At 40.4% G+C, this 13928-nt stretch overlaps 1 protein-coding gene across 1 annotated transcript in view; it reads left to right on the top strand.

The window, feature by feature from the left end:
* adamts10 (ADAM metallopeptidase with thrombospondin type 1 motif, 10) overlaps window positions 1–13928 on the top strand; it is a 40242-nt gene that overhangs the window by 7298 nt on the left and 19016 nt on the right. The window contains exons 3-12 of the mRNA XM_079349783.1: window positions 2468–2607; window positions 2735–2944; window positions 4885–5053; window positions 5343–5545; window positions 6903–6986; window positions 8773–8918; window positions 9903–9946; window positions 10066–10171; window positions 12564–12710; window positions 13014–13155. Of these exons, the coding sequence (XP_079205909.1) occupies window positions 2468–2607; window positions 2735–2944; window positions 4885–5053; window positions 5343–5545; window positions 6903–6986; window positions 8773–8918; window positions 9903–9946; window positions 10066–10171; window positions 12564–12710; window positions 13014–13155 (1391 nt within the window). The remainder of the gene's footprint in view (window positions 1–2467; window positions 2608–2734; window positions 2945–4884; window positions 5054–5342; window positions 5546–6902; window positions 6987–8772; window positions 8919–9902; window positions 9947–10065; window positions 10172–12563; window positions 12711–13013; window positions 13156–13928) is intronic.

The raw sequence follows: 13928 nt of genomic DNA, 5'->3' as shown, positions 1-13928 counted from the left end.
CTGTTTGTAATGTATATTTATCAAGCCTCATGTTCTTATTGCAATATGATTTTTTGCAATTTTTTTCAGGCCTTGTGTTTTTGACTGTTGGATTGTCTCTATCCTATGTCTTTCTGCTTCTTTCCACCCACAACACCCACAAAAGCTCTGCTAAACACTCCCTGCCTAAAAGCGAGCAGCAGACAGACACCGTAGTGACTCGCTGTTAAATGAAGGGAAGCATATAGCTGCTTCAGAGCCAGGCTGCTTACAGAAGTGTGAATGAGGTGGAAGTTGTTTTGATAGTAATAGTGTAAACGTTCATCACTTAAGTTGTTACTGATTAATAACAGCTTCTTTTTTCCATTTGCTACATGTTTCAAATGAGGTGCAATGAAGGTGTGTCAGAGATGGAGGGAGGGACAGTTTTCCATTCAGAGTACTTCCTTACTCTGTTTTTGTATGGTGATAACAGAAAGCAGGGTGATGCCCTGCTCATGGGTGGATGCCTGTATTTATCAGCACAGAAGTTTGTTTTTGACAGAAAAAAAATCTAACTTTCACTTTAAGGCCTATGTGTTGGTTTTTCTTTTGCAGTAGTTGGATAACCTCTGGAGAGAAAGCTTCAGATGGTTTTAAAGAGCACTTCCTCTAAAGCCTTTAGTTTAAACAGCATGCTTATTTGTTTTGATGGATTTTATTAGTGCATTCTGTTCTGTGTGAGGTCCCATTAGTTTCTTCTTTGGAGGTGAGTTTTATTTACTTTATAATCGCCCTTCCTTCATTTTCTCTGCAGGAGCTGTTCATGAGTTTCAAAGGTAATTTTCCTACCACCTACCTGAGTATTGCTGTGGTTTGCAATAGCATGGAAACATCTTAGAGCTCTATGGAGAGTTAAACCTTTGAACCGATTTTTGGAATAAGGCAGATGTGAAATTGGCTACTTTTTGTGCTTTCTGAGGTTGTTTGAAGTAGCCATTGATGTGGTTTTTCACCTGTGCAAGGTTATAGTTTCTGATTGTGCCAGTTCACAGGACCTAAAGAGAATATTTTCAAAACGTGTGTGAAGTCTTGTTTGACAATAAGTAGCTTTAAGACCAAGCAAAGGGTGAAATAGCCTACAATTCTGTAAGATTTTACTATCATTCTACACAGAAGGCTATACAAAAATTATAATATAAAAATAACTAACCCCAGGTTATTTATCCACAACATAATAACATCCACAAATGAACGCATTATTAATCTCTAAAGCCCCTAAATTCCTTTAGGGGCTGCAAACCCGGTTGTCAGTGTACTGGTGCTACACATCAGCATGCTAGCTGTTAAGTTTAGCTGCTGGTTAACTTCAGCTGATGGAATTTTTTCTCTTGGTGTCTGTGTTGTGTTATAGTGTTTATATTTTTCTATTTTAGGAGATGTGAATGCTAACACACTGGAGCTGTTATAGCATGACAGATGGTTGAAGTTGAATGTAGGGCAGCTAGCATTGCTGGCTGGTTTGGCCAGGTTATGTTGAGCAGTAACACACTGCTGACCTGTGAAGATGAGTCGTTTTTTTTTAAATAACAGAGGTGTTAATGGACAATTAAAGATGTGCAGAAAAGACGGATATCTGTCCATATGATTTTTACAGCTACCATTGTTCTGTGTCTATAAATAGTAACCTGTCAAGGTTTTTACAAATGTTTTACAGTATCAAAATTATATTAAGTAAAACTTCAGTTAAACAGTAAAATACACCATCACGCTTCCTGGAACCCTTCTTGCGGGAGTGTTTGCTGTTTTTGAAAAGAGAACCAAGACCATCAATGTTTGTGCTCATTACTGAAACCACTTGAATAGTGGGCATATTTTGCACTAAACTTTTTGTGTCAAAAATCCAGTACAACTTATGAGTTCCATGTGAAGACTGCATCTATAATTGTACTAGCACTTTATTCAAGCCAGACTTATCCGCTGCATAGAATGTTTTTTCTCAGTACACAGCTCTCCAAGTCTGTACCAGGGACCTCTGATCTCTGGGTATTTACTTTGTGTGGGAAGGGGGCTGCTTCTCCACCAACTGGGGCCAAAGGTTTGATGAAAACTTGGATCATTTGCTTGTGACCTTTCCCTGTTGGTTAGCTGACGTTTGCTGTTTGGAGCAGTTTGTGTTTGGACAATAAATCTCCACCAGGCCCCGGCACAGACTGAGGCAGACAGGAAGTATACAATTTCAGTGTAACCATGGTAACATGCTTTTGGCCTCATACAGAAGGGGGTAGAGGATCCTGAAAAGGGGGGATCTTGTCAGTAATTGGCCAAAAAAGTCTTTCAATGTCTTTTGTGCCAACCGGGTAACTCTCAATAAAAAAAGCTCTACGGCTGTATTCAGAATTGGTAACTCCTACATGTTTTTTTTCCTTTTGAGTAAATAAGATTAAGTTGAATTTGACATACATTCTCTGATAATGGTTTCATCCATTCTTTAATTCTCTCCCTCTAGCTGCCTTTCTGACAAGTTTAGGCCAGTATGAGATTGCCATTCCGGTACGTGTTGGGCCCAATGGAGAAACGTTGGATGCAGAAGCACCTCAACACCACAGGAGGAGAAGACGCAGCACTGAAGACAGACTTCCTGACTCTGTATGGATTTCATTTTCTCTTTTTTTGTGTTTCAGTTTGTCTTGCATTGATGTGTCATTAAACTACACTCTTTAAAACTTCTGACACGAGAGCATTAATAAACCGCCTCTCTTTTTCCATCTCTCAGCTCTTCTACCAGCTGTCCACATCACAAAACAACTTCCTGTTGAACCTGACGCTGCAGGGAGGCCTACTGTCACGGCAGTTCAGAGTGGAGTATTGGAAGAGAGGAAGATTAGCCTGGAGTCATCCCTACTCTCCCCACTGCCACTATGTAGGACACCTCCAAGACCAGCCGACCTCCAGCAAAGTTGCCCTGAGCAACTGTAACGGCCTGGTAAGACTTAGACCTGCAAATCTAATCCACATCTAATTCACTGAGCGAGGTCAGCAGAAGCAGCGCTGACTCAGCAAGTAAGGGATCAGTAATGGTTGATTCAGACTTCAAAGCATGACATTTTAACCAACCTTGAGCACTCAAGCCAGCCTTAATCTTTGTCCAAATTCAGTGTGGTCCACAGAGACGATCCAGAATGTGATTTCCGTTTCCTCAAACTTCAACCTGCTTCTGTCAGAAAAGAATGACTTGATCTAATTTTTACTCTTCAGATAATGAACCATGTGTAGAATATATATTAATACAGCTACAGTCAATACAGCTAAAATAAGGCCTTAGTTTCAAGAGTTTGCAGCAGGTTTTGTATGTAAAACTGGCAGCTATCTTCTTAAACATCATTGCAATTCTTGTTTACTCCTTAGTAAAACACCAGTTCCTTCTCCATTCCCATTCTCATCAGGTTATTGGTTTATTAATTCCCCAAACCAAGAGATGTAAGTTAGCGCCCCACTCTGAATCACTTTAATGGATCACTGAAATGTGGTTCTGCATTTTGTTAGCTGACACAGTTTTCCTAAATTGTGTATTATGTGTATCCTTCTACCACAAAACAGCAGGCTCCACAATAACAGTTGTATACACAGCTGAGGATTAGATGTGTTCACAAAGCGTTAATAAAGCACACATGTAATTACTGTTAGTCGGACCCACGTGAGCACATTCAGCAGCGAGCGGGCTGTGTGTCCAGGGGAGCATCACTAACTTTATTACGAGATTAAAGGCACTCTGAAAGCAGCCGCTGTGAGTCGAGGGGAGACACTCCCTCTGACTGACACATCTGAGCAGAATCAAAGGAAGTGTTAGTGTATCGCTCTCTCTCTCGCTCTTTCATTTTTCACCCTTTCATGCTCTCACGTGTCTTTGTCTATGTGTGTGTGGGGGTCTTTTTTTTTTTTTTACTGTGTGGTCCTGATCCTCAGTGCACCAACAGAGGACCCTGTAAGGGTTGATAATGTTTATAAGGGGATTGTCCCAAAGTATCCAAATGAAACTTATTTATTCTGCCTGTATATACTGGAGCTGATCCCCCATTATCTTTTTCTTTCATTTCGGTTTCTTCTTTCCTGAAGAAGGTAGAGTAACAGAACCAGATAGAATGATGGACCTAAAAATGCAGCAGAGTACAGAGTTTATTTCACAGTTCAGGTCAGTGCACAGGTCATCTTTCAGGTAAAAAAGGCAACGGTCAAAAAGTCAGGCAAAAGTTGTACACAAAAAAAAATTAAAAGGATGGAGGGCTGTAACGTGGTGAGACGGGGGAACCCACAACGAACTGTCAACATAAAGGAGGACACACTGTGGATCATACACACAGACTACCTGGGGATGACGAGATACAGGTGAGAACAAGAGCAGGGACCATAAGGCGAGAAAAGCCGAGGAGCAGAATCTGGAAGACAGAGACAAGGCGAGGTACAAAATAAAACAGGAAATGAAAAGAACAAATTAATAAATGAGCCAAAATGTTAGTTAGTTACTTTATTGTCCCCGCGGGGAAATTCATTTTCACAGCTGTACAGGCAGGGAGACACCATGACATCATGATCTCGATGTACCATGTCAGTATGCCGCCCCCTGAGCTTTTGTTTGTGTTGATGATGGACAGAAGCATATTGCATGTGTGTCTTTAAAGGGTTAATGCTGCTGTGTCGATCTCTTTGGTGATTCTGTGATCATTTAAAAGTCCACTGATTCACTTTTGGAGTTCTTTAAAATCTTTTTTCCCCAAAATGAGTAAATGATTGTAGGCTAATCAATGATGGGATTATCTGCTGTTACACGTGTATTGTCACATTTGTGATGGAAACACATCATGAAAACAATGATTCTTGTGACTTAACTCTTTTCATCTGTTCTTTTCTATGTATGTGTCTCTGCAGCAGGGGGTGATTGTTGCAGGAGGAGAGGAGTACCTGATTGAACCCCTTGTCTCACCAGTTAATCTGACCAAGACCGAGAGAGGGGAGAGAGCAGAGGGGCGCCCCCATGTGGTTTACAAACGGTCATCTCTCCGCCATCAGTACAAGGGTCAGTCCTGTGGAGTCATTGGTGAGTGGAGACACATTCTGGTGTTTTTCGGAGCAACAGTTCAGTCTAGACTGGAGGAGTAAACTGCACCAGGCTGATTTACACAGCAGTCAGATTGTCCCAGAAGTGATTGAGTGTGACTCAGGTTGTTGTGCAGTGCGTTGCTATTTAATGTAATTCTGCTTTAAATTGTGCTCAGTTAATATATATGTAATACATATGAAACTATCATGCTGCTTATCTAAACTTTGCAGATCATCATCAACATTGATCTGTTTGCTGGATATTGTGTGTGTGCCATCTTTCCCAGACGAGAAGCCAATGAAAACCGCGTCATGGTGGCAGCGAACTCTGAAGACACCTCCACATCATGTTGGCCGCGGCCAGCTGCCTCTAAAGCGCTCAGTTAGCCGAGAGCGCTACGTGGAGACACTAGTGGTAGCAGACAAGATGATGGTGGGTTACCATGGTCGCAGAGACATCGAGCAGTACATCTTGGCTGTCATGAATATTGTAAGTTTCACAACACAAAATATGTACCATGCGTCTTTTCCCTTACTTTCATGAAGGTCAACAGAATAACTCTAAATTAAACTTTGGAAATGTGAGACTGAGAATATGTGCGTATAATAAATAATAACTCATATAAAAGTATAAAGGCAGAAATTGTTGTTGTAGCGTTAGACTCTCTTCTTTTTTCTTTTTTCGTAATGTCCTGCCTCCTGAGACACAGGGATGGTCTTCTTCGGCATGTATGAAGAAGCAACTCAGGAGTATTTTACGGGGAAAGTCTTTAAGTCTCTATTTTTTAGGACTGCATATTTAAAAAATGGCTGAAGAAATGTTTTGGCTTTAGTAACAAAAATAACTTTTAATGTTATTCTAACACCGAGAGACCAAAAGTCAAACTTGCTTAAACAAAGATGTGCAACAAAATTAATTAAGAAATTAAGAAAATCTTATTTAGTTACACAGATTAAAGAGAGACGGAAAGAACAGCACATGCATAGACCTATTTTGGTTTCTTCAAGAGGAGGCCGCATGTTGTAGTCACACAGGCTTAGGTTCTGTGTGATCTTCTGCACTCTTTCTGTCATCGGGGTTTCTCTTCACACACTGTTGATCACTTTAAACCGATGCACACACGTGTTAGGAATGTATTTAATGAAGGGTTGGTCAGCTGCCATTGTAACAAAACAGGCTGAATCTGGAGCAGAACAGAGTCACTGAACCAGCAGTGTCTGTGTAGTGGTGTAGAGCAAAGTGGGCCTTAATTACACCAGACAGCAGTAATGACAAGTGTCTGAGTGCAGCTTCAAGGCCGGTAGTGGTTTTTAAGCGTGTTGATTTTTTTTTTTGTTTTACTGCAGTTGGTGTTGTAACGCTTTAATAATCATTGCCACTTCTTGTGTACGGAGTTAGCATCTCTTTCAAGACTCTGTGGCTCGTCTGTCTTCAGTGTGAATTGGTTGGTTAAAACTTAATATTGATGGGGATGCAGGTGGGATCGGGGTGTGTTCATGCTCCTGATATACAGAGGTTGTTGTCCCAGAAGCGGGCGGCCCAGGTTTGAATCCAGTCTATAGCTCCATTCCTGTATGTCATTTACCACTTTCTCTCCCTAAAATTCTGACTCTATCCACTTTCTCTCAAATAAAAGCATAAAAAGACCAAAAGTTTGTCTTACTGAAAATTAAAATTGACTGGAAGGGGCACAACAGGGATCCCTTCTCAGCCCACCTCTATTTGCTCTAGAGTCTCGTTCAAGACCGGCTTTTTCTTTTCGAGGTAAAATCTTAATTCATGATGAATTGTTGCTATGCAGCTGTTTTTTTTAAGACTGGTCTTTTCTTGTTTCTCTGGAGGTCAGGTTGCCAAACTGTTCCAGGATTCTAGCCTGGGGAATGCAGTCAACATTGTGGTGACACGGCTCATTCTGCTCATGGAGGACCAGGTAAATAATGTTTGTCAATGATTCAAATAAGTTGTACAACTATCCCTCTGTCGAGGTCTGCCTGTGCTTGTTCTCATTACCTGCACACATCTCTTCCCTGACGAGCATCTATGAGCTCCTTGTATGTGTCAAATTATTGGCTTATGGGTCTTTTCCTCCATCACTCCCAGTGTACTCTTGGTGTGTAAGTGGGTCTTAGCTGTAATGAAAGGGACATGAACGATGTGAAGCGGAAAGGAAGGAGGGATTGGTGAGGAAAGGCCGAAAAGTCAGGATATGAGGGGGGTTTTTGTACCTGTCAGACAGTGCTGCTTTGTGACTTACCTGCTCGTGAACAGGGACCTCTCTGAATGTCGCTGTGACGCACATCCATGATGAAGGAAAGCTCAAATTTAGATGCTGATGAAATAATCAACCTCTCAATTGGCTTTTTACAGAAGTCCTGAGTCAACACACATTTATGCGTTCTATACTCTCTTCAGTTTCACTTGCCGTTCGGTACTGATAATCAAATGTTAACATCAGCACGTTCTGTCCCTGTACGAATGTAAGCATTCTGACCTTAGCATTGACCTCAAAGCATTGCTGTGCACTGCTGCACAGAGAGGTAAGCAAAGCCATAGGCTCTTGTTGTATGATATAAGTGAGTGAACGGAAGTATAAAAAAGGGCACAGATTTAGAATCCACAGCCGACCACAGAGCAGGCGTTCAGTTCATAAAATGTGTTTGACCTTCATATAGCACAGGAGATGACTGGGCCATATGTAACGGACTTTATTAGCCAGACATAAAAAGCTGGTGGTGAGCCGTTGCAGCTGACCTCATACATCAACACTTGATCCAAAGGCAACTAGACTTGGTTGAAGAAGCTGACCTCATAGTAATCTCGGCCTTCTGACAATCTGACAGATGAATTATACAAGCATCCTTAAAGAACAGCTTTGAGGTTTCCTCCATCATTGTCTTATTAGGGAAGATTTAGGATTCATGCTGTTTATAGTAAACCAAAATAAGCTTAAATTTATGGCTCGGATGTGTTCTTCTCCTGACAGATTAAAGAGGTAAATGTAGGATCATTAGCAGTGGGCAGTGTTAGTGTTGTTATTCTTTCTCCATGGTCCGTTGAGCCTGAGGTCGAGACAGGATAGAGATTGCTTGTCCAGTGGTTCTGCTGCTGGTTTCCAGGTCTGAAAACAGCAAAGCTTCCCTTGGAGAAAAAAAAAATATAAAACACAGGCCAGCAGCAGACCCAGAAATGAGGGACTGCGGGATGAGACAATTACTAGTTATGTCACCACAAGCATTCCTGGGTTAAGAGTTCTCGCCAGCTGTGGCCAGCAGAGCACTCCCTCCTCCCCATCTCCTCTCTGCACTCCCATAATACTAGAAAGCTTCTTCACTCCAACACTGCCTCAACATTGGATAAGTGCAATAAAACCTCTGTCCAGTGAAAATCATGTGCCTTCATAATTGCAGACATTGTTTTTATTTAGATTATGTATGAAGAAGCGTTCTTGATAAACCCTGTGGATTATCTCAAAGCAAACATAGTAGGGTAGAAAACGAGCCGGAAACACACAATACTGGAAGATTGGGCCTATTGTTGAGCCCATCACCTGAGTGGAAATCTTTCATCTGTTCCCCCTGGAATTCTTTTTTTTGTAATTTTTTTAAAACTGTACGATAGCTTTCATATTAACTTCAATTTTATCATGTTTTAAGATTATATACTTTGGTTAATTTTCCTAATTTGACTCTACCTTTCTCATCTTGTCCATTTTCTAGCCAACCCTTGAGATCAACCACCATGCAGGAAAGTCTTTAGACAGCTTCTGTAAATGGCAGAAAACCATCCAGCACCGGAGCAGCTATGGCAACGCCATACCAGACAACGGCATCGCTCATCATGACACTGCTGTACTTATCACCAGGTTAGACAAACAGACAAAACATTCTCACTGATATAAGCAATAATCACTTCAAAGCTGGTTAAAAGTACATCTACATCTCCTTCTGTAACTTCCTCAAATATATGATGATAATATGTTTCGTCTAGTTCTGTGCATATATAAGGGTTAAACTCTGTTTGCTCAGAGCTGAAGTCTCACATTCCCACCCTCTGTCCTCAAAGTTTTTCATCTCCAAGAGAGTTAGGCTGAATCTTGTCCTGGACAGATGGTGTAGCTCTGCCCAGCTCAGCATCTGGAGAAACAACATAAGAAAAAAAATAAAGATATGATGATGGAGTGGGACACAATGAGAGATTTATTTTACATGAAAAAAAACCCCCATACTTAAGACTGAGAGCAAGAATCAAAGAAAAACTGCTTTAATTCTGTCCATTTGTATGTCATATTTCAATTTTTTCTTGCTGTTACTGCTGGAGGAAAAATAGAGACAACAATGGAAGATGCATATTAAGCACTCAAAACACTGATGCTATTGACTGAGGAATGTGCATCAGCAAACAACAAAACCATGGTTTGGACAGAGCCATCTGAATGCCACGAATACTTTCCTATTCTATCGCACCGTATACTCTCAAAAGAGGAGGGGTTTACCATAAAAATGTACTGATAGCTGTCTGTTTTTCTGAGAGGCTTTGAGGTGTGTGTGGCCTTTGTGGGAACACTCTGGTTTAAGAACAGGATTATCAAGCAGAGGATGGAAGCAGTCGAGACAGATGACACCAAAGTGACCCTCCATGACTTCCTGCTATTGTTCTGTAAAAACTTAACCTGTCTACTATCACTGAGTGAGCATGTCTGTCACCAGCTGTGGATATACTGTGTATATATGTGTCTGTATGCTTAAATAGGTGTCCGTACTTTTTATGCTGGTTTATCGAGTTGTGCTACTTTTTGTATGGGTCAAAGTTAAAAACTTAAAAACCACACTTTTTTTCACTTATGCAGGTACGACATCTGCATCCAAAAGAACAAGCCTTGTGAAACCTTAGGTAAAGAACAAACACGCATTTGTAGTGCTATACTTACGAGAAAAATCACAAGCCATGTATTTATTTTACTAACACCCAGCCATAGAACTGAACAGAACTTCAACATTATTTTGAGACAGGTCTGGCTCCTGTAGGAGGGATGTGTGAGCCAGAGAGGAGCTGCAGCATCAATGAGGATATTGGACTTGGAACAGCTTTCACTATTGCCCATGAAATAGGACATACGTGAGTAAAGCAAACTACCTGTTTTCATACATGCACTTCTGAACAATTTTTAAAAAAATCTGGACAGCGTGCTGTTATTTACACAGAGTGAACTTTTCAACCTTTTGGACCAAGGGTCAGAACCTGCGATTGTAATGTTTGAAGATATCCAAGATGGATACTGGAAGCAGAGTCCGATGCTTTAGAAAAAGTTTTTGCCTTTGTATTGATGCTACTTGTTGTTGTCCACAGTTTTAACAAAAGAGTTGAAAAGAACAAACTGGCGAGTAGAAAAGAAATATGTGACAGATTCTGTTCACGCATGCAGCTCACCCAGGACATTTTGGAAAATGTTCACATATATCATTAATGTATGAATAAGGAAGTAACTGTCCTTTAAGTTTATTTAATTTTGTTAGATACAAATTCAACTTAATCTTAAATAATGGGATGCTAATCTGAACTGGTCATTCTTGGGGTGACTCTTTAGAAATCTGGTGAACCAAGAGAAATTGCTGTTGTAGTTAATTCCAGTGGCATACCGCAATGGCTACCAAAAACAATTCAACCTCAATTTATCAATACTTTTTAAAAAAAACTTATATTTAAGTATTTATTTTTTCAATAATGATCTTGCATAGATCTAGTTCCTGTTACTGCTGTGCATGTGTTCATGATATCCCTGTCTTTGTCTTCCTGACTGCATTCTCAAACTACATGCACTCAGCAGTTGAGGTGTAACTATTGATTTTCTTAATGTGACACATGTACAATTTGCTCTGAGATAAAGAATTCGGATAACATTCCCACTATTATAGAAAATAACATCTTCAGTTTTGTGACAGGACACGCCACACGTTGCATCCATAGGTTTAATGGTGGAGAAGAATACAGTGGATATTTTTCCTTTCTTAAAATCAGTCAACATCTTGGTCTGCAAGCTGTTTCTTGAATGTCTAAGCTTAAAAAAAAGTGCAGTAGAACTCTAGCTCTTTATATGCTAAATGAACAGAGCAGTTTGGAATCAGCCACTCAGAAACACCCCAGATAGAAACAGATGTCATGTTTGCAATGCAGTTGTACCTCTGGTGGAGATTCATCCTTTTCCAAGATCCAAGCACAGACATATTGGAACAACATGATTCACACACATTGAGCTACAACACGCTGAGGCTTTGGAAGGGAACGTCATAACCCTGTGTTGTTGATCATCTGTACTACTGAAATGCCCCTTTTAAAAAACAATGAATCTGAATCCCAGATAAAGATCATTGTTGGCAGGTTGGTTGTTGAACTGAGGCTGAAACACAAAATGTCCCAGAAGGAATCCCTGAGGTGTCTCATGTGTCTTTTAATGTGTTTAGTTTTGCGATGATTCCTCCCTCCTCAGATTACATCTCCAGATCTCCGGAGAGATTTTATGTAATCTCCTCACTTCATAAGTCATTTCCATCTGAGAACGTGTTGTCACACTATTTATGTGTGGAATTAGTTAGACATGGAGCTGGTGCAGCACCTGCAGATACTACTGCTTTTAAAATCAGTCTGGACCTCCTGGAAGGTTTAAAACTGTGTTTACCTGGTGTAATTTATCGGAAACACTTAACAACAAGCAAGTACCCCCCCCCCCCCCCCAAGTAGATTTGTCAAGAATCCAGTATAAAGTAGTTATAAAGAGAGGTTATTGATTTTATCTTCTATTAAAGACCGAGACCAAGAGGCACTGTGGCATGTGTGGTGAAATTGATCATTTCCTCAACAACAAAATGGCATGTTCATCAGTGCATACAGTATGTCTGTTTATATGTATTTACAAAGTTCCCTTGGCCTCAACACACAGTCAGCATTTGGTTTTAATTGTCATCTAAAATGTTTCGATTATCACAGTGCAGGATTAGATGAAACACAAGCCTGTTGGTGGTTGAGGGCATCCACGTGAAAACACAGACTGACCCAGTCAGAAATGACTCAGTGGAGTTGTAAATAGCTTATGAAACATTTTCAACAGCTTCTGTGAGTGTCTGTGAGTTATTGAACATAATAATTGGAAAAGAAATACAGTCATGACTGTTAGGAAAGTACACATTTATTGGAGTAGATGTCATAAACCAGACCACTGGTATTAATTTACATAGTATTAAAGAGGGTTGTAGATGGTCAACAAAACAAATACAAATTATGTATTCTGCAGGTTAATGGTTCACCTTTAAGACCATTTATCTTTATTTAGTTTATTTATTGAGACACACTTCTTGACTATTATCCTTCCTCTGCCAATCAAACTGCAGCGCACCTGTTCTTTAGGTTCTCGTTAGTCATCCACAGAGATCTTTTTTTTCTGCCATCCCATCACAGGGACGATAACAGTCCACACAGCCTCAAAGTGTTTTCACTGTTTTATCACGGGCTACAGGTTTGGGATGAACCATGATGGTATGGGGAACGCGTGTGGGCCTCGCAGCCAGGAGACCGCCAAGCTGATGGCTGACCACATCACCATGAAGACAAATCCGTTCATCTGGTCTGCCTGTAGCCGGGATTACATCACCAGCTTTCTGGAGTGAGTCAGCCTGTCAGATATCTGCAATAGCACAAATCATTTTGTAATTTGAGGTTTGAGACCGAAAAATCACTCTGAACTCATGGTAACATATTTGATGGTCAGATAAAGTCTCATGAACAGATGGATCTGGAAGGAGGCAAATGCACTTTCTAAATTCTCTTAAACTCTGTTCAGCATCGGAAAAAATACTAGTTGTGTTTCTTCTTGACATCCTCAGAACGAATATCACAACTGGAGCATTGCCTCTTAAGGTATATCTCAGTCTTACTGTTTTTTCTTCTTCTGTTTGGCACATTTTAGCTCAGGTATGGGCTCGTGTCTGAACAACATTCCCCCAAAGCAGGAGTTTGTGTATCCCACCACAGCACCAGGTCAGGCCTACGACGCAGACGAGCAGTGCCGCTTCCAGTACGGCGTCAGATCTCGACAGTGTAAATATGCGGTGAGTTCACTTGTATTCAGTTTTTTAGCTTAGTTTACTCTTAACATATTTGCCCCTTTCACAAATAAAGTTATTTTTTGAATTTATATGCTCAACTGAGATTGTTTTAAATGCGCTATATAAATCAAATTTGACTTGACATGAACTCTTGACACTTTCAAAAAACCTTTAGGACTTGAACCTTTGATCAGGTTTATCATTTGTTCTAGGGGCGTTCTTAATTCGTTACTTGTCATTGTTTTAGAGTCTCTTCTATTGAAACCAGGTTAACGCTTTAAACCTTCATCTTAGCTTCTCTCACAATGGGAAAAATCTTGCAAAACCTCAGCTAAAGAGCATCCACTTTATTGCATGGTCAACATTTATTGGGCCAGGTTTAGAGAGAATGTACATCTGGAACAGCATACTGCTTTATAGTCTCATTACTATCCATACAATATGGTCAGAACATATGTACACAATAAAACATAACCACCATGTGTGAGAGGCATCGCTGTCAAGGGAGCGAAGAGGACAATGGACTAGAGTGTGTCTGCCCTGTCGTCTGACGGGATCCATTTTCTTTTCTTTGTTTCTCTCCCGTTATTTTCTATCTTCCTCTTTGTTCAGTTCTATTTGTGTATTTTATTTATATTCTCATTCTAAGATTTATATGTTCCAGCAGCCTTTTCTGTGTGGGTATCAACATGTGGAATACTTTACCCGCTGGACTCTGACCCATAAATGATCTAATGCTTCTTGTTTCTGTTGTATTTTCTTTTGTAATGAATTAT

Source organism: Symphodus melops, assembly GCF_947650265.1.
Source record: "Symphodus melops genome assembly, chromosome: 8".
Taxonomy (NCBI): Eukaryota; Metazoa; Chordata; class Actinopteri; order Labriformes; family Labridae; genus Symphodus; species Symphodus melops.
This window is presented reverse-complemented; position numbering and strand designations above follow the sequence as displayed.